General features: G+C 47.8%; 1 protein-coding gene across 1 annotated transcript in view; it reads left to right on the top strand.

The window, feature by feature from the left end:
• Nucleotides 1–4,638: 4,638 nt before the first annotated feature.
• LOC117358071 (serine/arginine-rich splicing factor 12-like) overlaps nt 4,639–23,506 on the top strand; it is a 131,934-nt gene continuing 113,066 nt past the window's right edge. The window contains exon 1 of the mRNA XM_033939518.1: nt 4,639–5,075. Within this exon, the coding sequence (XP_033795409.1) occupies nt 5,011–5,075 (65 nt within the window). The 5' untranslated portion in view covers nt 4,639–5,010. The remainder of the gene's footprint in view (nt 5,076–23,506) is intronic.

Genomic DNA, 23,506 nt, shown 5'->3' with positions numbered 1-23,506 from the left:
CCGTGTTGTTTGTCCCACAAACCAAGCCTAGAACGAATGCAGTTCCAGCATTCAGTTGGCACAGGCTGGTCTAGGCCTGTTCAAAACTCAAACATAAGGAGGACAGCAGGCCTGTATTCTCAGGCAACCATAATGCAGGATGCAGCAAAATGTTGAAATTAAACTCTTCTTCCACATTTTGCATGTCCCCCTCAAGTTTTCAAAAAGAAAACAATGTTTCATGCTGGTTCAATAAGAAAACATGGTTTCATGCTGTTTTTTTCCTGCATCGTCAGACACGAAGGGCTGAACATAAATGGTGTAAACATCGAACTCCTCAGTCTCAGGTAGGGTTACCAGATGTCCGGGAAAACCCAGACATGTCTTCCCAGACAGACTTTCCAAAACCCAGAATTTGTCTGGGTTTTAGAAAGCCTCGACGAGCTCTGGACGGATCAGGAGCGCCTCTGAGCATGCGCGGATTAAGTCACACACATTCACGCATGCTCCAGGCCCTCCAGGCGCGGCTGGAACTCATCTGGAAGAAAAAACTGAGGCTTTCTGGAGGTGGGTCTTGAGGGCAGAATGGGGCGGGGCTGGAGGCGGAACTGGGTGGGGGTGGGGCAGAACATAGTGGGGATGGAGGCAGAATGGGGCGGGGTCATGTGTCCAGGGTTTCCCGGAGAAAAAAATATGGCAACCCTAGTCTCAGGCTCATGGCCCAAGTTACTTTAGCTAAACGGCAATATTTTTCAAGATTATTGAACAATCCAGATAGGAATAAAGTTAAGACTCTTTTTTCCCTGGTTGATAAACAAACTAGTAGACTACAAAGAGATCTTCCTATGCCTTCAGCACAATCTCTTGGCATTTATTTTGTATTTATTTATTTGGTTTTATATCCTGTCCTCCAAGGAGAGCTCAGAATGGGTTACCCACATAATAAAGTGTATTTATACAAAGTGATGGCAAACATAGCTTGGCAGGACGTTGTCTGACAAAGATGGTAAAATATAGGGCTCCTTTTACAAAGGCGTGCTAGGGCCTTAACGCGTGCAATAGTGCGCGTTAAATTCCCGAGCGCACTAGCCACTACCATTTCCTTTTTAGGGGATGGTAGATTTTCGGTTACCGCACACTATAGCATGCGGTAATTTTGTGCATGCGCTAAAAACCCTATCGTACTTTCGTAAAAGGAGCCCATAGTTAACCAAACATGGTAAAAACATAACATGACAAAACATGGTATAGTGAGACATAGCATGACAATCATAGTACGGCAAACATTGTATTACAAGTGTGACTAACCTAATATGACACTATAGCAGACATGGGCAACTCCGGTCCTCGAGGGCCAGAATCCAGTCGGGCTTTCAGGATTTCCCCAATGAATATGCATGAGATCTATTTGCATGCGCTGCTTTCAATGCATATTCATTGGGGAAATCCTGAAAACCCAAATGGATTCCGGCTCTCAAGGACCGGAGTTGCCCATGTCTGCATTAGATCCTGTAATATGACAGAACCTAGCATGACGCTAAGGGGTCTCAAAGTCCCTCCTTGAGGGCCGCAATCCAGTCGGGTTTTCAGGATTTCCCCAATGAATATGCATAAGATCTAAGCGCATGCACTGCTTTCAATGCATATTAATTGGGGAAATCCTGAAAACCCGACTGGATTGCGGCCCTCAAGGAGGAACTTTGAGACCCCTGCTTTAGACCTTTTGGCAGCTTTTGATTTGGTTGACCATGATCTTCTCATTAGACAACTCCAGTTGTTTGGAATAACGGGATTGGTTTTAAAATGGTTTGAATTGTTTTTGAAAGATAGAACATATAAAGTTTATACTTCATCTGCATCTATTTCATCTCCACTTAAGTTGACCTGGGTAGTTCCTCAGGGCTCTGTATTGCCTCCACTATTATTTAATATCTTTTTTAAGTCTATTATTTGACTATAATCTAGGAAAAGAATATGTGGAGGGGCATAATCGAAAGGGACGTCTATGTCCGTTTACGTCCATATCGCAAGTCGTCCAAAGTTAAAAAGAGCCTAAGACACATTTTCGAAAGAGACGTCCAAACTTTTTTTTACTTTTCAAAATCGTCTAATTATATGTCCTGCCGATCTGATCATCCAAGCTGCTAAATCATCCATTTTTATACCACATTACCGTCCAACTTTCCATCCAAGTCCAAAACGCTTAGAACAAGCCCTGTTGGACGTGGGAGGGGTCTGCAAAGTGATGGATTGAACACCCAGACATGCCACCTAAATAGGGGGGTACCTTACCGGGCAATGCTGTGAACTTCACAAAAAGGGTGCCATGGCTCCTCCCTACAGCTCCCTTATAGGTCACGGTGAGTCCCCCAAACCACCTCCAGAATCCCCTAGACCCACTTATCTACCACCCCAATAGCCCTTATGGCTTCAGGAGCCACTTATATGTCAGTAAAAAAGGGTTTTTGGGGTGTATAGGGCAGTGCACATGTTTAAGTATCAATGCAGTGATTACAGGGGCTTATGGGCATGGGTCCTGTTCTCTATGAGTCCCTAACCCACCTCCAAGATGACTTAAGCTGCCTCTGTGCTGGACAACTAGGCTTTCCTATGCCAGGCGGCCAGGTGATGATGGTCTGGAGGCTGAAATTTAAAGGTGTGAATAAAATTTATATGGGGGTGGGGTGGGGGGGGGGGGGGCTGGCAAAACAGTCCATTATATCCAGAGCCCCTTATATCCAGAGTTGCATTCTAATACTCTACACCAGAGGCATCCAAACTTTTGGCTTCCCTGGGCTGCACTGGCCGAAAAAAATGTTTCTGGGGGTCATACAAACGCGCAAGTGCTGCAGCAAAACAGAGGAAGGAGCTGGCAAGACGGTAAACACCCGGGGGCTGCAGAGGAAAACATTGCATTGTCCTCGACCGGGGCCGCACAAAATACTTCACAGGGCCACAGATTGGACACCCCTGTTCTACACTAAAAGATGTTATAAAGCATTATGTCGTACTGTACACAAATTACTGGAAGGAAAAAAAATCTGTTATTTTCTTCTGGGCTGCATTTCTTTCAGAGGTTTTAGTGATTGTACGCATCAAGTTTTCCAACGCAATTCATCAGTACGTCTGCTTCAACAGCATCATTAGCATTATGTTCTCAATCAAATATCTTTTGAAGAAATCAATAGGCGGAATTCCAGTTGAAATTGGGAAATTCAAAATACGAAGATTCAATCTCCTATTATAATTTTCAAATTGCTCTAATTTTCCGTGTATAGAGGAATTATCTTTAATTATTGCTATTTTAAACATTTGAAGCTGCTGTATATCTTCCTGTATCTGCTTTTCTGCAAATTATCTTTGAATATTGTGCAATGTGGTGAGCACTAAGCACTTTAATCTTTTCTGTGCAATATCTTTTTCAGCTTCGGCTTTTTGCACTTTTTTGATTGGAGCACCTGAGCACTTTAACCTGCCTTCAGCTGCAGATAAGTAATGTTTTCTTTTCTGCGTATTAGTTATATTTATTGAACCACATACTTTACAAGTTTTATCTGAATAAATTAAAAAATATAAACAAAAAATTATTATAAAAATTATGGGGGTTTTTTGATCGATGAAAGAAACCTATCACCACATGATTAAAGGGAGAAAACTTACATGTTCCCTTAGTGGTGTATCTGAGATCTTTTCCTCCATTTAGGTTTATTTATCTATTATTATCAACCTGTTGCTGTATCTGATTGCAGTGGTTAGAGCTACAGCCTCAGTCCCCTGAGGGTGTGGGTTCAAACCCCAGTGCTGCTCCTTGTGACCATGGACCAGAGGACATAATTTGAGGTTGAGGGGTGGTAGATTCAAAGGCAATGTTAGGAAATTCTACTTTACGGAGAGGGTGGTGGATGCCTGGAATGCGCTCCCGAGAGAGGTGGTGGAGAGTAAAACTGTGACTGAGTTCAAAGAAGCGTGGGATGAACACAAAGGGTCTAGAATCAGAAAATAAGATTAAATATTGAACTAAGGCCAGTACTGGGCAGACTTGCACGGTCTGTGTCTGTATATGGCCGTTTGGTGGAGGATGGGCTGGGGAGGGCTTCAATGGCTGGGAGGGTGTAGATGGGCTGGAGTAAGTCTTAACAGAGATTTCGGCAGTTGGAACCCAAGCACAGTACTGGGTAAAGCTTTGGATTTTTGCCCAGAAATAGCTAAGAAGAAAAAATTTAAATTGAATCAGGTTGGGCAGACTGGATGGACCATTCGGGTCGTTATCTGCTGTCATCTACTATGTTACTATGGTGGAGGATGGGCTGGGGAGGGCTTTAATGGGTGGGAGGGTGTAGATGGGCTGGAGTAAGTCTTAACAGAGATTTTGGCAGTTGGAACCCAAGCACAGTACTGGGTAAAGCTTTGGATTTTTGCCCAGAAATAGCTAAGAAGAAAAAAAATTAAAAATTTAAATTGAATCAGGTTGGGTAGACTGGATGGACCATTCGGGTCTTTGTCTGCCGTCATCTACTATGTTACTACGTAAGTCACTTATCTTCCACTACCCCAGGCACATTAGATAGATTGGGGAAGTACTTGTCTGTCAAACCGGTACCCAAATCCCAACCTGACTGAGAGAGACCCAAACTACAGGAACGAGCCTAAGGGGAGGTTATGACACGCTACGTCATCGCTCGCCGGGCATGCGCGTCGCTCGCCCTTCCGCCATTTCCCTTCTGTTGAGATTTTTTAGCCACAGAGCTCCTCGGCCACGAAAGCTTGGCTTCTCATCACGGCCACGAGAATTCTGCCGTAAAATCACGCGAGCAGTTTTCCTCCCAAACCTCTCCTCACAGGCGTCGCCCACGCGCGTCCGATCCGAGACGTAACAAGGCGCGGGAGCCAGAGAACGTGTTGGACCGCGGCCTGTGTAGGAATTCGCTGCGCGCGCCGCCGGAGTCACGAACCCCTGTCTGTGTATTCTGTATTCGCGGGTTTTTTTCCTCCCCCCCAACACTCGGTCACTGTTGTACCCGCTGGCCCGCCATGTCTCGTTATTCACATCCTCCGAACACTTCTCTCTTTGTCAGGAACGTGGGAGACGGCACCAGGTGAGTAGGGGACGGATAAAGCTTTTTATTTTTATTTTTTTTTTGGGACCTAATTTACATATGTTATCGATATATAAATGATTAAAGGAGAAATTGAGTGTGAAATAAAAACATCGACTGTGTATTGTTGCTGGACAGATTACGTTTTTATTTCTTGGTAGGATTCTTTTTAGGATAGGCCTTAGCATCTGAAAAGGCAGTATTTAAAATAATAATAATAATAATTTGCTGAAGAGGCTAGGAGAGAATGTGTATACGGTGGACCTAAAGAGGCTAGGATGGACAGGAAAGCATAGGGTTAAGGAGAGTGTGTAGGGGGGGGGGGGTAACAGCATAGACCAGGGATCTCAAAATCCCTCCTTGAGGGCCGCAAACCAGTCGGGTTTTCAGGATTTCCCCAATGAATATGCATTGAAAGCAGTGCATGCAAATAGATCTCATGCATATTCATTGGGGAAATCCTGAGAACCCGACTGGATTGCGGCTCTCAAGGAGGGACTTTGAGATCCCTGGCATAGGCAAACTAAGTATACGAGGGTTCTGAACCCAGCCAACAAAGTTGGGGCAGTGTCCGTCGAGGGCTATACGTTTTAGTCCAGTTGGGAAAAATATGGAACGAAAAAAGTGGAAAATCGCTGGACCAAGTGTATAGCCCTCGATGGACATTGCCCCAACTTTGTTGGCTAAGGTGAGAAAACTTTTCTGCGGCTCTTTGTATGCCTAAAGCCCAAATATTTAGGATATACCAGTTCATGGGATGCTAAAGAGAGATGATTGCTCCAGTAGGCCAGCTGATGGCAGAAAGATGCTGATATATCATCTCGTTTTATAATCAGACTATACCTTAGCAGTTCTAGGACTAATTCTGCAAAGCATAATTGGATCAACCATCCAGGAGTTACAGCAAAATTTAAAACTAGTGCCACTAGTCAACTTATTATTAACACAAACCATGTTGTATGCAAATGAACAAGGTACATGAAGTTTCACAGTTAAGTTCAGATTGCCTTTGTTTTATGATCCCTTTCCCTGTATCCATGCATTTTCATATACCCACTGCCACTGGTCATGAAGATCATGACAAGTGTATTATACATTGAGATCACATATTTATTAGTTATTGATCCATTGTCTGAAAGACATTCCCATTAGTCAGATAATATCATATAAATTTCTAAGCTTTATTAAAGACAAAAAAGAAAAGTGCAAAAACCACACTTATTTAAAGTGCGCATACATACTGACGAAAATCAGGAAATTGCATAAATTCAACTTTTAACTCGGGGCTCCTTTTACAAAGCCACGCTAGTGGGGTTAACGCATGCGACTTTTCATCACACACTAACCCCCGCGCTGGCCAAAAATTACTGCCTGATCAAGAGGAGTTGGTAGCGGCTAGCGCGCGCTATTATGCGCGTTAAACCGCTAGTACGCCTTTGTAATAGGAGCCCTCAGTTTCTTGCACGTGGTTTTGAAAGTCTGGCCAATGTTTCCAAAATAGCTTGTGGATAAGTGTACTGTCTGCCTGATGAAGTGGTCATAGGTGCATTAAGGCCTGCAATAATATGCTGTTCAGGGATCCAGCATATGTCTCTGAGGGGAGGCCAGTGAAATGACCGTGCAGGATCTTGTGGATGCAAAAAATTAACCAGGATGTCGCATTCTTCCATTGAAATTTCACATACATGACCAGTCCACAAAGAATTGTCATATATGCAAGCTACGTATTGTCCAGGTTGAAAGCTGGATGCTTGAAAGGTAGGGACATATTCAGGATCAGTATCAGACTCTTAAGATATTGGCAATGAATGAGCTGGTGTCACTTGAAATTTTGCTAATGCAAATTTAGCAGTGTCTATGGGCTTAAATTGATGATTTTCTCTTGTTCCAGCCACAGTGTGGCCCATACTAAACCTTTGCTCCTGAGCAGGTCTTATTGCTTCAATATCTTCCTTAGCAATGAAGAAAAATTTGATTCCCGAGACAGATTTATTGCAGAATTCAAATAGATCCTTTGGTGTTAAAATTTGGTTATTGAGAGGACATTGTAAGCTGGCATGGGTAGCTAAACGCTTGGCTGTTCCCCCAATCCCATCACATGGAGATTTGCCAAGGCTGGTGCCAAAGAAGTTCCACTCAGCAGTAATTTGAATTGCGCAGCAGAACCATCACTAAAAGTAGTGAATATGGCTTAATACAGGCAAGAATAAGCTTCCTCAAAAATGCATGAACAGCAATAGTATTGTGACGCAAGTAGTCACTAGTGCTGCCCAATTCAGGAAAAAAAAATTTCAATTCGATTCAGCCTTTTGAATTGGTTTTTCGATTTGATTTTCCTTCCCAATTGGGTGTTTTTTTTCAAACATCCTGGTGGGTTTATTTTATCCCAGGACAAGCAGGCATGATATTCTCACATGTGGGTGACGTCATCTACGGAGCCCCAGCGCGGACAGCTTTTCAAGCAAACTTGATTGAAGTTTCAAGTTTGCTATGCTGCACCACGCATGTGCATGCCTTCTTGCCCACTAGAGGGCGCATCCCCACCTCGTGGTCCTCAGTTCTGTTTTTTCCGCGGAGCTAGAAGCCCTGTTCGTTTTGTGCTCCGTGCATTTTGGCCTTCTGCCACCGCGACTGATTGCTTTTTCTCGGTCGCTGTGCTTTATTTCTTATTTTCTTCGCTCGCGTGTGCGTTTTGTAAAAAAAAAAAAAATTTTTTCGTTCGGCTACCGGGGGCTCCCGGGAGCCGCGGCCGCGGAACCTCGTTCGTTCCCGGCCGGTTTTTTGATTCATGTCCCGTCCTTTGACGGGTTTTAAAAAGTGCACCCGGTGTGATCGGTTGCTTTCCATAACCGATCCCCACCGGTGGTGCTTGCTTTGCCTGGGTCCCGAGGCAACTGACGGGGAAGGCCTCGACGTCGGCCTCGGCTTCGGCCCCGGCCTTGACCTCGGCCTCGACTCCCTCGACCTCGCCGCGTCAACCTTCCTCGTCGTAGCCGGCGTCTTCGACCCCGAAGTCGACGGTGGGTAAGTCCTCACTTCCTTCTTCTATTCCAGGGTCATCCAAGAAGCCATCCTTGGGCTCTTCGACGGGGGCGGGTGGGTCGTCCTCGGCCCCGCCCCGAGCGTCAAAGGCGGGTGCCCCGCGGGAATACTCGAGACCGAGGTCGCCCTCGAGGGAGCACGCCCCGGACTTACCGTCCATGTTTGTCGTGCCTGTGTTCCAGGACTTGCTCCGGGCGCTTATTGCCTCGGAGCTGTCCGGCGCCCTCGCGCATCTGCAGCCGGCTTCCGCCTCGACGGCTTCGGCCTCGGCGGCCTCGGTCTCGGCCCCGGCCTCGACCTCTGGGGTAGTCCCGGCCTCGAACCCGTCCTTGCCCTCGACCTCGGTAGTAGACCAGCCTGAGCGGAGTGTGCGGCCTCGGGACAAGGTGCGTAGGGTTCGCCGGCTTTCCTCCACCTCCTCCTCGTCGAGGTCCTCCCGGGGCTCTTCGCCCTCGGGTCGGCCTCGGGTGGGCCTCGGGTGAAGCATCGGGCGAGGAAGCCCAAACGTTCTCGGGGCTCTCCTCGATGACGCGGTTGCTCCTCGCCGACCGGGACGGAGACCCTGCGCGTCTCGGAGCTCCGCCTCGATAATCCGAGGCTTTTCCGTTCTTCCGAGGGTAGGTTATCGAGGGACCCCTCGCCGAAGGGGAGGGAGCTTGCCTCGGTGCCTCGTACCTTGGGGACTTCCCTTAGGGGGTCCTCGGGGCATCAGAGGTCTCCGACCCCTACCCCTACCAAGTCCTTGGGTGTGGCTTCCTGGGGCTCGGAGTCTGGCACTGGTAGACCCCGGTATTCCCGTGAGGCTTCTCCTTCCTTTTTGGCGGAGCGGGCCTCTCGCTCTCCTTCCCCGCCTTCCAGGCCCTCATCCTTTTCGAAATTTGTTTTGGACATGGGGAGGGCATTGGATCTCGACCTTTTGTCGGGCTCTCAATACACCAAGGAATTTTTGGAGGAACAAGATCTGCCTTCTCCTCCGCGAGAGTCTCTGCGTCTGCCTTTGAACAAGGTGCTTCATCAGACGTTTCTGAAGAACTTGGACTCCCCTCTGACCGTCACGGCGGTTCCTTCCAAAATGGAGTCGAAATACCGTACGGTCCCCTGTAAGGGGTTTGAGAAGGCGCAGTTGTCCCACCAATCTTTGTTGGTTGAGTCGGCGTTGAAAAAATCGCAGCCTTCTCGGGTCTCTGCAGTGGTCCCGCCTGGGCGGGAGGGGCGGACCCTGGACAAGTTTGGTCGTCGCCTCTACCACAACTCGATGATGGCAACCAGGGTCCTTAATTATGCCTTCACCTTTTCATCCTATTTGCGGCACATGGTGAAGGAGATGCCCCGTTATCACGGGGTCATGCCGGATTCCCATAAAAGGGACTTTGGCAGGTTTATGGACTCCTTGTCTCAACTGCGTCTGTATCTTTTCCATGCTGTTTACGACGCCTTTGAGTTGTCCTCCCGGGTCGCTGCATTTGCGGTGGCCATGCGCCGTCTCGCGTGGCTCCGCATGGTTGATATGGACCCGAATTTGCAGGAGTGCCTGGCCAATTTGCCATGTGTGGGCTCTGAGTTGTTTGATGAATCTCTTGAGGCGGCGACCAAACGCCTGTCGGAACGCTCCATCGCCTCTTTGGTCCGTCCCAAACCCCGGGTGGCGACTCCGAAACCGTTCAGACCGCCACCACGCCGCAACCCACAGAAGTCGACGCCGGCGTTTTCCAGACCTCCACCTCGGCGTCCCCCTCAGCAGAGCAGAGCGCCCAACCAGAAGCCTCAGGCGCAAGGGGCGTCTAAGCCCGCGCCGTCTTTTTGACGTGCTGCGCAGATGGGGGCTGGCCCCCTCCGCACTAACACCGAGCCCGCTTCCCATCGGGGGGTGATTGCGAGCCTTTCATTCAGTCTGGGCTCGGATAACTTCAGACGCTTGGGTACTCCGTGTCATCTCAGAGGGCTACTCTCTCAACTTCTTGACACCGCCACCGGACAACCCGCCAGATGCGGCTCCTTCCAATCGACAGCAGCTTCCTCTCCTCCTCTCGGAAGCCAGGGCCTTGTTGAGACTTCGGGCGGTGGAGCCGGTCCCCCCAAACCAACGGGGGCGGGGGTTTTACTCCCGTTACTTTTTGGTCCCAAAGAAGACCGGGGACTTACGCCCCATTTTGGACCTCCGGAAGCTCAACAAGTTCCTGGTCCGAGAGAAGTTCCGTATGTTGTCGCTTCCGGTCCTGTACCCGCTGTTGGAAGCAAGGGACTGGATGTGCTCCCTGGACCTGAAGGAGGCCTACACCCATGTTCCGGTGCATCCCGCCTTCCGTAAGTTCCTTCGATTCCAGGTGGGAGAGTTGCACCTTCAGTATCGGGTACTCCCCTTTGGGCTGGCTTTGTCCCCTCGAGTCTTCACGAAGTGTATGGTGGTTGTCGCAGCGGCCCTGCGGTCTCAGGGTCTGCAGGTCTTTCCCTACCTGGACGATTGGCTGATCAAGGCCTCTTCCAGGGAGGGGGTTATCTCAGCGACCCGACAGACTATCATCTTCCTTCAACATCTGGGGTTCGAGGTGAACTTTCCCAAGTCTCAGTTGTGCCCGGCTCAATCCCTTCAGTTTATCGGGGCCGTGCTGGACACGGTTTGCCTACGGGCGTTTCTCCCGCCTCCGCGATTGGAGGCCCTGCTGCGCCTGAGTTCCCAAATTTTGCTGCAGACTTCGGTGTCGGCACAGCGTCTTATGGTTCTACTCGGCCATATGGCGTCGATGGTGCATGTCACACCGTTCGCCCGCTTGCACCTGAGGCTTCCTCAGTGGACCTTGGCCTCCCAGTGGCGTCAGGATCGGGACCCGCTCTCCTTTCCTGTAGCAGTGACTCCTTCCTTGAGACGCTCGCTCCGTTGGTGGACCAACTCTTCCAATCTTTCCGGGGGTTTGCTCTTTCTCGTCCCTCCGCATCGCAAGGTCCTGACCACGGACTCTTCGGAGTACACGTGGGGGGCTCATCTCGATGGTCTGCGGACTCAAGGTCTATGGTCAGCAGAGGACCGTCTTTGTCACATCAATGTGTTGGAGCTTCGTGCCATTTTTCTGGCAGCTCGAGCGTTCTGCCACCTGCTGCACGATCAGGTAGTCCTCATGCGGACGGACAACCAAGAGGCAATGTACTATGTGAACAAGCAAGGGGGGACGGGCTCTTGGTCCCTGTGCCGGGAAGCCCTGCGCCTTTGGGAATGGGCGGTCTCCCAAAACATCTTCCTGCGGGCGGTTTACATTCAGGGAGAGAAGAATTGTCTGGCCGACAAACTCAGTCGTCTTCTACAGCCGCACGAGTGGTCGTTAAACTCCCGAGTTCTGCACGAGGTCTTCAACCGCTGGGGGACTCCTCAGGTGGATCTGTTTGCCTCCCCGGAGACTCACAAGCTGCCCCTCTATTGTTCTCGGATGTACTCCCCGGACTGTCTCGAGGCCGATGCCTTTCTTCTCAACTGGGGAGGGAGGTTCCTTTATGCGTTTCCGCCTTTCCCTCTGATCTTGAGGACGTTGGTTCATCTCAAATCGTCCAGAGCCACTATGATTCTCATTGCGCCTCGTTGGCCTCGTCAGCACTGGTTCTCCCTGCTCCTTCAACTCAGTGTCAGGGAGCCTCTGCTTCTGCCTGTTTTTCCCTCTCTGCTATCTCAGAGTCGGGGTTCACTGTTGCATCCCAATCTTCAGTCCTTACATCTGACGGCTTGGTTCCTTTCCCCTTGACTTCGGTTTCTGTTTCTCAGTCTATCAGGGAGGTTTTGGAAGCCTCGCGCAAGGTCTCGACTTGGCTTTGTTATTCCCAGAAGTGGACCAGATTTTCAGCTTGGTGTTCCTCGCACCATCTGGATCCGAGTTCGGTTCCGGTGTCTTCGGTTCTGGAATATTTGTTGCATTTGTCCAAGTCTGGGCTGAAGACGACTTCCATTCGAGTACATCTTAGTGCTATTGCTGCTTTCCATCGGCATCTTGAGGGTCGGTCTCTCTCTCTTCATCCTCTGGTGACTCGTTTCATGCGGGGTCTGGTGAATGTTCATCCCCCTCTGAAACCTCCTCCTGTAGTTTGGGATCTTAATGTGGTTTTGGCTCAGCTGATGAAGCCTCCTTTTGAGCCTATTGACAAATCTCATCTTAAGTTTCTCACTTGGAAGGTGATTTTTCTATTTGCACTCACCTCAGCTAGGCGGGTTAGTGAGTTGCAGGCTTTGGTTGCGGACCCACCTTTTACTGTGTTTCATCATGACAAGGTGGTTCTTCGCACCCATCCAAAATTTTAGCCGAAGGTTGTGTCTGATTTCCACCTCAATCAGTCCATTGTTCTTCCGGTGTTCTTTCCGAAGCCCCACTCGCATCCTGGTGAGGTGGCGCTTCACACGCTTGACTGTAAGAGGGCGTTGGCTTTTTATCTTCAACGCACTCAGTCTCATCGGAAGGTTCCTCAATTATTTTTGTCCTTCGACCCTAATCGGTTGGGACGTCCTGTTTCCAAGCGCACCTTGTCTAACTGGTTGGCTGCTTGTATTTCCTTTTGCTACGCTCAGGCTGGTCTCACGCTGCATGGTTGGGTCACGGGACATAAGGTCCGAGCAATGGCAGCTTCTGTTGCTTTCCTCCGGTCTACTCCAGTGGAGGACATCTGCAAGGCTGCCACTTGGTCTTCGGTTCATACTTTCACCTCCCACTACTGTCTGGATACGTTGTCCAGAAGCGACGGCCGGTTTGGCCAGTCGGTTTTACGTAACTTGTTTTCCTAGATTGCCATCCTCCCACCTGCCCTTTTTTGGTTGGCTTGGAGGTCACCCACATGTGAGAATATCATGCCTGCTTGTCCTGGGATAAAGCACAGTTGCTTACCGTAACAGGTGTTATCCAGGGACAGCAGGCATATATTCTCACAACCCGCCCTCCTCCCCGGGGATGGCTTCTTTGCTGGCTATGGAACTGAGGACCACGAGGTGGGGATGCGCCCTCTAGTGGGCAAGAAGGCATGCACATGCGTGGTGCAGCATAGCAAACTTGAAACTTCAATCAAGTTTGCTTGAAAAGCTGTCCGCGCTGGGGCTCCGTAGATGACGTCACCCACATGTGAGAATATATGCCTGCTGTCCCTGGATAACATCTGTTAAGGTAAGTAACTGTGCTTTATAGCCTCTTCACCCCCTTTGCCTTCTAACCACACTGGTGCCATGGTGTAAACAAAATAAACAAACAAGACTTTTCCTCTCTCTGTTAAATCCTAGCTCACGTTTGCGGACTAACACCAGCTCCGTCAGGATACACATTTCAAATCTGACAATTATAATCACAAAACAGAAAATAAAATTATTTTTCCTACCTTTTGTTGTCTGGTCATTATTCAAATCTTGTTGGTCCCAGGCTCTGGTTGTCTTCTGATAACTTGCTTGCCAGGGTCTCCTTCTTTCTTCTTTTTCCGTGCTAACCATCCACCTGCCATCTCTGTCCTCTGGCATCTTTCCTTTTTTTCATCTCCCTCCACAGATCCACCTTTTCTTAACTACCTTTTCATCCAGCATCTCTCCCTCCTTCCCCACCACCGCAGGGTCCACCATCTCTCCCTTTCTTTTCTCAACTACCCTCCACACCATCCCTTGTGTCCAACTTCTCTCCCTTTCTGTTCCTTCCCTCCCTAAATCCCATTGTCCATCATCTCTCTTCTTCTGCTCGATTTTTAGACCCATTATTTCTTCCCCCCCAAAGTCCAGCATATGCACGTCTCTTTGAAACCCCTTCCCTCTCTCCGTGTACTTCTATACCAGGGCCCCCCCTTTGAAGGCCTGTCCCCCCTGAACACCTGCACCCCACCCCTGAAGGCCTGCACCCCATCCCTGAAGGCTTGCCTGTCCCCCCCTCTTGAAGGTCTGTCTCCCCCTTGAAGGCCTGCATCCCACCCCTGAAGGCCTGCCTATCTCCCCCCCCCTTGAAGGTCTGCCTGACCTGTCCCCCCTGAAGGCCTACCCCACCCTCCATATCAAAGGACTACTCACCCCCCACCCCCCGGAAGGCCTGCAAGTTCCCCCTGGCCTCCCACTGGTGTCCGGCTTCCCCCCTGGCCTTCCCGCACCCGTTTACCTCTGAAGAGCATCCTGCACAGAAGATTGCGGCGTTAGTGATGTTTGCAAACAGCTTCGGAGCTGTTTCCTCTGCCGCGGTCCCGCCCCTCCTCTGACATCGGGACTGCGGCAGAGGAAACAGCTCCAAAGCTGTTTGCAAACATCATGAACACTGCGATCTTCTGTGCAGGATGTTTTTCAAAGGTAAACGGGTGCGGGGAAGCTAGACGCCAGGGGGGAACCGAACATCAGGGGGGTGGGTACCGGACAGCAGCACTTTGCGACTGACCCTCCCCCCTCGCCCTCTAAAGCAGGTGCAGCAGCAGCCGGCCAACAAGAGCAGCGCTGCTGCTCCTGCTTTAGGGGGTGAGGGGTGAGGGTCAGCCGAATTGGAAAGCCGATTTTTTGTTATTTTAAATCGAATCAATTCACTTGAAGTGAATCGGTGAACCAATTCGAATTGGGCAGCACTAGTAGTCACTGATCATTCATATGCATAGGCTTTGGATATCAGGATTGCAGAAGTAGACAACAAAGGGGTGTAATGTTGCTTGGCTAGTTTCCCAGTGAAACCCCTGTACTGCATTCTGAACGATGAAGGAATAATTTTCAGCGAAGTCCATCAAAACAATAGCATGCTCCTCCTTTATATTTGCTTTAAGTTCATTCAGATAAGCACTTTGGTACTTGGAAATAAAATGATGGCTGGTCAAATTAGAAATTTTTCCAATTAATTCAGAAGTGAAGTCCTCTATGGATAACTGTTGAGTTTCCAGTGTATCCCGATCATTGTGAATCCACTGCTTAAATTCAATGATATCATCTGGATCATGTTCACCAAAGAACCCAGTAAAATATTCCTCTAGAGGGATCTGCCCTGGACATATTTCACACCGCTGCAACATGCAGTTTTTTGAGTTCATATCACAGACAGTTTTATTCAGAAGCACCTTGTAGTCATCTGGAACTGCAATAGCTGAAAGCATAAGTTTCACATTCTGGTGGATTGTGCAGACACAGACTGAATGAGTCCCTGATGAACTGACTGTGACACACCACTTTGGCCGAAGCTCACAAAACTTTGAGAACCCAATTTCAGGCCCTTGCTGATTGTGATAGGTGGTGTACAGTTCCTTCAGATTGCATAATAGCAATCTTTTCTACTTTTGCACATTTTCACCACTGATCCGAACAGAGACATAATCTTTTTTGCCTGGGCGTATTCTAGAGATTTCGTTGTCTTCATAAAAATCCAGGACTTTCTGTGCAATCTGCTGAGCAAGCACTTTTCCTCTCTTTGTTGCTGGAAAAGCAAGAATGCCACTCTGCTGTTTCAGCTTCCTGGCCTTTTTAACCATTCTTGTTGAAATGCCAAATTCCAAAGTTTTCTCAATAGTCTAGCTGTGTGGAGCAAGAGTGAGAATTTTTATTTTCTCCCTATTACTAGATAGTTTCAACTTCTGCTTCAGTTCAGTCAATAGAAGGCCATAGTCAGAACACCTTTTACATTGGCCACTTTCTTGTTCTGCTTTGATATCAGCTGGAATTAAGTCGCCAATAACTGCAATTTGGTCTGCAATTGCATTATTGGCTTCAGAGAGTTTGCGTTTAGCATAACTTAAGGAATTTTGCTTGCTAATCCGTTGACTCTTTAGAGGAGAGATTCCTAGTGGTGAAAAGCTGGCATTGAGGTTTTCAGATGCTTGGTAGGGTCATCACTGTCAGAATCAGACTTAGGGCTACTTAGATCTTGCAGTTTGACACGCAAGTCTTGCCTGCATCTTGGGCAAAGCTTTTGGCCTGGTTTAAACTCATGCTTTGTAATAGCTTTTAAATGATCAGCTGCAGAAAGATCAATTGGGCATAGACCTTTGATATTGCTGTGATTCTGTTTTCTGAATGGATTACAGCAGTTTTTCTGTACAAATTCAAACTATCAGAATCAAGGCTTTATGATGAGTACAGATATTAGGTTCCATGGACAAAATAGAAAGTCCAGAGTGTCTTTTAATTAATTCTTGGTCAGGCAAAGAGAAATCAGAAATAAGCTTCAAGCAGCTTTCTCCAGAATAGAAGGTAGATGGTTTCTGGCACTCAGAACTATCATAAATTCCAATAATGCAGGGCTCTAGCTTATTATTAGTCTCCATAAGATAAGTTACCTAAAAATACAGAATAAAAGTAAGGTGAAAAATATCAGTGAGAACATAATGAAAATAGAGCAAAGCAAGTTGTACATGTCAGCAAGTGCAGAGTAAGTTTCCAAAATCCACACAGGCATAGCCTAGTTAACTAGTTAGCTCCTGACCAAATTGAGATAGATCCAAAAAATTTTGCAGAACTTCATTTGAGTCCCTAGACAACACCCCCGTAAAATTTGGTTGGATTTCAAGGGGGTCGAGCATAGGCGGTTTTCAGTATTGGTCCACTTGACATGGAATGACCCAGATTGAATAGAGAAAGATAATTCCCTAGCAACAGCAGCAGATGAATCCAGAGACCAATGGGATAGCACACATCTACCAGCAGGCGGAGATAGAGAAACTGATTAACAGGTGGTCCCATTGGCTGGCACTCCTCCTGTATCTCCAGTATTCTCTATCTCCCAGCAGGGGACGGTCGCTATTCAACTAGCTCCTGAATTCTGGCTGTGACTGGAACTTTATTTTCTCCTGTTGAGGTTTCTCTTCAGTGAGACTGCCATTCTGTTTCTCCTGTTGAGGTTTCTCTTCAGTGAGCTGGCAATGCTATTTCTCCTGTTGAGATTTTCTCTTCAGTGAGACAGGGGTGTCCGGCTGAACGGTGCCGGCTTTAGGGGTTACACCTGGGCCCCCCCCCCCAGGTCCCTGCGTCACCCTCCCTCCATTGCTAGAGGGTCTGACTGGGTTTCAATTTTTTTCTTCTTTCCCTTCTTTGTAAAAAAAAAAAAAAAAAAAAAAAAGAGACCACAGTTGCTACATTCTGCCCTGCTTTTGCTGCACTACTAGCTCTAACTGGCTTCAACCGGCCCTAACAACAAGCTTGTGAATATGTCTGGTTTTTACTGTCGTTTGAACTTCAAGTTCTGTTTGGGAGTCTTAGTACTGTAGGTTCGGTCATCGTACATTTAAGGAATGGATATTTTATTGAGGCTAAGTTTTATGACTAGAAATCCGTGGAGGGAGCCGGGACTTCCCGCCCTTTGCATGCACGTGCTTGGTTTCCTTGTTGGTTACAGCGCGGCAGTAGTGGTGCGATTTCATGCTCGCACTTGTTCTCATTGTTGGGTTTCAGTGCAGCAATAGTAGTCTTGTTTATTTTGAGGCTCTCTTTCATCGGTGTTTGTCACGGCCATGTGCAGCTGATTGTGCAGGTGCCGGTTTATAGCAGCGCGCATGAGATGGGACATGTTTTTTCCGGCGCTGTGGGCCGTTCTTCTGGTTATTCCCCGAGTCTGATTTTCTTTCTATGCAAGCTGCGGCAGGGTAAATTTTGCGGGGCTTGAATCCGACTATGTTTCTAGGAGCGTTGATGCAGCGGCCACGTGTCAGTGAGAATCAGGTGTGCGCTTGGGTCTCCGGCGATGGCGGGAGAGCTGCAGCATTCCGGTAGTTTGTTTCCAGCTGACTTTGGTCAGGGTATGCTGGGGCTTCTCTCCTTTCCGGTTCAGACAAGTTGTATGTGTTTCACCAGCTTTGGGACAAGCTTGGGCAGATTTATATGTCTATGTCTGTGTTCCTGCTGTATTCCCTTGAAGGAAGCTGCTTGTTTAGAAACATAGAAACATAGAAATAGACGGCAGATAAGGGCCCACGGCCCATCCAGTCTGCCCACCTTAATGTCCCTCCCCTACCTTTGCCCTGTGAATAGATCCCATGTGCCGATCCCATTTTGCCTTAAAATCAGGCACGCTGCTGGCCTCAATCACCTGTAGTGGAAGACTATTCCAGCGATCAACCACTCTTTCAGTGAAAAAGAATTTCCTGGTGTCACCTCGTAGTTTCCCGCCCCTGATTTTCAACGGATGCCCTCTTGTTGTCGTGGGACCCTTGAAAAAGAAGATATCTTCCTCCGCCTCGATGCGGCCCGTAAGATACTTGAACGTCTCGATCATGTCTCCCCTCTCTCTGCGCTCCTCGAGCGAGTATAGCTGTAATTTGTCAATTTGTTTAATCGGACTCTGGGGTTAGCACTCAAGGGGTTTACCAGAGATACTCTGACCTGTGCTAGGTCACCCAGTCTCGGTTTGTCTCCGGACTGGGGCGACATACGGCAATTCACGGCACGGTGAGATCAGCAGTAAGATAGTGCCCTGTATTTCACACAGGTATCTCATTGTCTCTCTTGGGGTCCCTGCAGATTGAGCCTTTGTCTGTTGGTAACTGTCCTTATTTGGGCCTCTGTGCTGAGCTGCATGTGTCTAGTAGCGACACAGGATATATATGCCTAAAGGTAGTACAAACAGTTTCCAAGTTCGAGCTGTCTCTATGGGCATAATGACACTGCGCATCTTCCTGCGGCCAGGACTCTCTTTCTCTATTTCTGAGGGGGCCTGGACTTCAGATTTCCATGCTTATCACGCTGGTTTCTCCTGTCGCCATTTTCTCATGGCACATGCTAGACTGGCCCCCTGACCAGACAGGAACGGCTGTACAGCTCCTTTTAACCAGGAGCCAGTTACCTATTCTATCAAACCCGCGGAGGATCACGTGCTATGTGGCTGTTAGCCTCATCCTTGAAGCTTTCATTAGCGATGTGAGCTTTGTCTGATACCTGTAAGGATGCTGTTGTTTTCCACGGGGCGGTAGATGCAGCATCTTGATTGAGTCTAGTACGTATTCACTTTAAAGGACATATGTATTTCGCTCATGTTGCATGGCGTTGGTACTGATTTCATGGTTCCAGTATATTCCTATTTTCATTGTGAAACTTGATTTTTCCTAGGAGAATCTTCTTGCAGATCCTACAGTTCTCATCCTGCCATTCCCTGACCTTCTGCACTTCATTCTGAGGGGATCTTGAATTCTTCCAATGACTCTTCAGGCTTTCTCATGAGGGAGAAGACGCTATAATGTCGGGTCAGGGGGCTGTGAAGATTTTTCAGGATGCTTGCAACTTTGCATCCTCCTCAGGTTTCCAGTTCTTTCTTGGAGTCTCTCTGTTTTGTGTTTCCCTTTTCAGTGTTACTGGTCCTCAGGGCAGTTCTTGTAGTTCTTCGGGAACTAAGGGACGTTGTTCCACTTACTGCATGGTGCCCAAGAAGGGGTCTTTGGGCAGGCTGGATCCCATTCTGCTGAATTAGTTTCTCAGGGTTACACATTTCTGCAGAAAAACTGGGAGAATATTTACATTTTCCCTATGGACTCCGAATCGGCACTAGGTTTGCTTGCCTCTTTTTGAGCAGTGCTTTCGGTTTTGGCACATGCCATTTCACCTATCCAAGGCTTCAAGAACATTTTAGAAAATGTGGGCGATGGTACCGTTTTGGCGCTACCAGGTGATTCACCTAATTTCTTCTTGACTGACTGCTTGATTCGGACGTCTTCCAGTCGGGCCATTTGACTCAGTTCTTTGGACGTGAATCTTCGAATTTGCACAGCGCTCTTTTCTCCTGTAGTATTTATAGGTATATCGGGGAGATGTTTTTATTCATATAGGAGAGAAATGTGTTTCTTCCCAGAGACTAGGGCGATGGGTCACAGTCTCAGGTTTGCATTCTTCTTTGATCACCATGATCCAGAGTATGGGATTCTGTACAGGTTCTAGGATCCATGTTGCTGACTCCACTGGGAACTTCGGCTTGCTTTCCCATTATAACGTTAAAACAGTCGCTTTTGTTCCGGTGGATCCCGGTATCTCAGGGCTCCAATTATTTGGTAGGCTCCTCATGCATCGCTCTGTATGATTTGGTGGCTCAGCGAGATTTCTCTTTTCGAAGGCATGCCTCGATCTTTGCTGGACTAGCTCATGGCCACCAAACATCCCGGGCTGTCGGGTTGGGGGAGGCTCGTTGCCTTCCATCCTCAGCTCCAGGAGTCTGGTCTTAAGAGGCGACTCAGTACTTGTTCATTCTTCTACTCTTGAGCATGGTTAGGCTACCTTTCTGGAGCTTCAGACCATTCTTCCGGAATGCCGCTGAGGGTCCTTTCAGTCAGTATTATGATGGGGGTATTTCTCTACAGCTTGGGCAGTAGGTGATGTACTCAGTTGCCAGGTACAGTTGTTGTTCTACTTCAATGGGTGGACCCTCATCTTTTCCTTCTGTTGGCAGATCATTTTAAGGGTCAGGAAAAGAATTTGGATAGTCTTTCTCTCCGCGAAATCTGAGCATGGCCCATTTATTGTATGTTACAGTGTTCAGCACTGTGTACGCTCTAGAAAGTGTAAACGTTAGTAATAGTGAAATCTTCTACATCCTGGATATTGGGAATTTTGGCTCAGGCGTTCCAGCTCTTTTTATGGATGTGAGATCTCCTGGAACTAGACCTCATGGCCTCATCTCACAATTCAATGCTTCCTAGCTTGTTCGGCGGGCACAGGGAGTGGGAGTTAGAGGGGGTAACAGCGTGGCTTCTTTCTCACCTCTGGTTTCTCTTTTTCAGTGTTTTCCCCTGGCTGATGATGGCTTGGATTTGCCATCTCAAGCTCGCTTTCCAGGCACAGTATTTGTAGAATCTCTGGCTTGGCTGTGCCATCCTTGCTATGCAGATCTGATGAGTCTTTCAATAGCCGGACTAAGAAGTTTCCTGACATCTCCGGATTTGCTCACCTAGGGTCCGATGAACATGGATATTCGTACTACTTTGGTATTACGACCTAGGTTTTGAGAAGTCATGACTGACGTGTAAGGGTTATGCGAAGCAGGTTGTTTCTTCTCTTATTCAGGTGCTACAGACGTCTTCACCTGTGGCTTCTGCTTCCTTTTGGAGGTTTTTCCTTTCTTGGATACTTCTCAACATTTGCACCCTTCCAGAGTTCCTTGTTGGCACAGGTGTATTGCCGAGGGCTTAGCATTCAATTCCCTTCAGCGTCAAGTGCTATTCTTAGCTTGTTACAAGGGCTAGGTATATTGCTCTTCGATTACTTCTCAGCTTCATGTAGTTCAGTTCCTAAACGGAGTACGGTATATTTGTACACCTCTTAGAAAGCCCTGTCCAGAGTACAATCTTCAGGTACTTCTTTGCAGTTTACCGAAGGCTTCATTTTCTCCTTGTGCTGTTGAACACGGAGTTTCTTGTGGCCATGGCTTCGGCTCTGCAGTTTTCCGAGTTGCAGGCCTTGTTCAGCGGGGATTCCTATTTCTGATTTCCAAAATTTGGGGTATCAGTTTGGACGGTACCACATTCTTTCTAAGGAGGTGTCATCCTTTCTTTTATGACATGCTCCCCTTTCCTTCCTTCTTCCTGGGAGGAGAAATGGGGAGACGTGCTTTTATTCACTGCATTTTTTGAAAGTGCGTAGCGTTCTCTGCGAGCAAGATTTCTAATGACTTTTAGTTGTTTAGATCACCTTTTTGTATTCTTCAATGGACGCCTCAAACATATGGCGACGTCCAAAGCCTCTATCGCTCGATGGGTCCAGGAGGACATTCTTTACGCTTGCTTGATGGCAGGGAAGCGGTTGGCGAAATAACTTCATGACCATTCCATAAGAGTGATGACTACTTCTTGGACTCGGTCCAGAGGTTTTTTTCCTTTGTCTCGCAGCTACTTGGTCTTCCGAGAGTGCTTTCTCTCAGCATTACTGGTTGGATGTGGGGGCGCATGCGGTAGATGCGTTTAGTGCATCGGTTGTTGCGGAGGCGGCGTTTGCTTCTCACCCAGATTGAGGATTGCTTTGCTACATCCCATTGATCTCTGGATTCATCTGCTGCTGTTGCTAGGGAAGGAAAAATTATGTTCTTACCTGTTAATTTTCTTTCCCTTAGACGCAGCAGATGAATCCAAAGCCCCACCCTTTCTGGATATTGTCTGTCGTTTTTTTCTTTTGCAACTTTAGAAGTTTGTTATTATTGAGGGTTGTATTCTGTATTATTGCCTTTTGAGATTTGTTATGGGAAAGAAGTTTTTTAGTTTTTTTTTCCATGCTATGCCTATTGATGGTTACGGATGCTTGGGCAAGGAGCTAAACTGGAGATACAGGAGGAGTGCCAGCCAATGGGACCACCTGTTAATCAGTTTCTCTATCTCCGCCTGCTGGTAGATGTGTGCTATCCCATTGGTCTCTGGATTCATCTGCTGCATCTAAGGGAAAGAAAATTAACAGGTAAGAACATAATTTTTCCTTGCTTAAATGATTTTTTAAAAAAATTCTTGAACATATGACATTTTTATAACAACTAGGGTTGCATGTTAAATTACTCATAGAATCTATAAATTGTGACATTGGTATTGTGATTTCCATATGCAGGAATTCATATCCATATCTTTTAGTAAAGACCCTCATAATTTGGACAAAACAAGGAGCAGTGATTGATTCTCATAGCTATCTATTGGTTGAGGCAACCATGCTTACTCAGGAACTGATCATCAGGGGTATCGATCAAGCTTGAGAATTGGCCATCATTAGGCCCCCAGGTGCAGGGGTTGGGGTTGCATTCCAGTATCAGGTCCATAGCACTCTCAGCTTCGATGTTGCCAAAGTATCCTACCTACTTCCCTTTCCAGGGGCCTTCTGGCTTCTGTAAGTGCCAATTCTCTAGTGAAGGCTTAACACCAAGGGCCTAGACCAGGGGTCTGCAACCTTTTTATATCAAAGAGCCAGTTTATCCAAAATGTTTGACCCAAGACTTATAAAGAGCCGCAAGGTGTAGCTTCTTTCCCCTCCAATCCCTTGCAGGTCTCTGCACCTCTCATCTCTCCTCTGCCCCTCATTCCAACCCATAGTCAAGGTTCTCTCCCCTCTCCAGGTCCCGACCCTTTAATCTCCCTCTCATCTCCAAGATTTCTCCCCCCCTCCCTCCGTGCCTACTGAGGTTTATCCCAGGACAAGCAGGCATGATATTCTCACATGTGGGTGACGTCATCTACGGAGCCCCGATGCGGAAGCATTTTCAAGCAAACTTGATTGAAGATTTAAGTTTGCTCTGCTGCTCCACGCATGCGTGCCTTCCTGCTCCACTAGGGGGTGCATCCCCTCGTGGTCTCCAGTTCAAAATTTTCCGCGAGCCTAGAAGTCGTGTTTTTCAGGCTCTGCCCCAACTGCCTTCTAGCACCGCGATTTTTTCTTGTTTTTTCACGATTAAGTCGCTGTGCGCGAATTCTTTACCTTTTAACTTGATTCCTGCTTCGTTTTTGACGACCCGGAGGCTTCCGGGTCCCCGTGGCCGCGTGGCTAA

Source organism: Geotrypetes seraphini, chromosome 3 (genome assembly GCF_902459505.1).
Source record: "Geotrypetes seraphini chromosome 3, aGeoSer1.1, whole genome shotgun sequence".
Lineage (NCBI taxonomy): Eukaryota > Metazoa > Chordata > Amphibia > Gymnophiona > Dermophiidae > Geotrypetes > Geotrypetes seraphini.
This window is presented reverse-complemented; position numbering and strand designations above follow the sequence as displayed.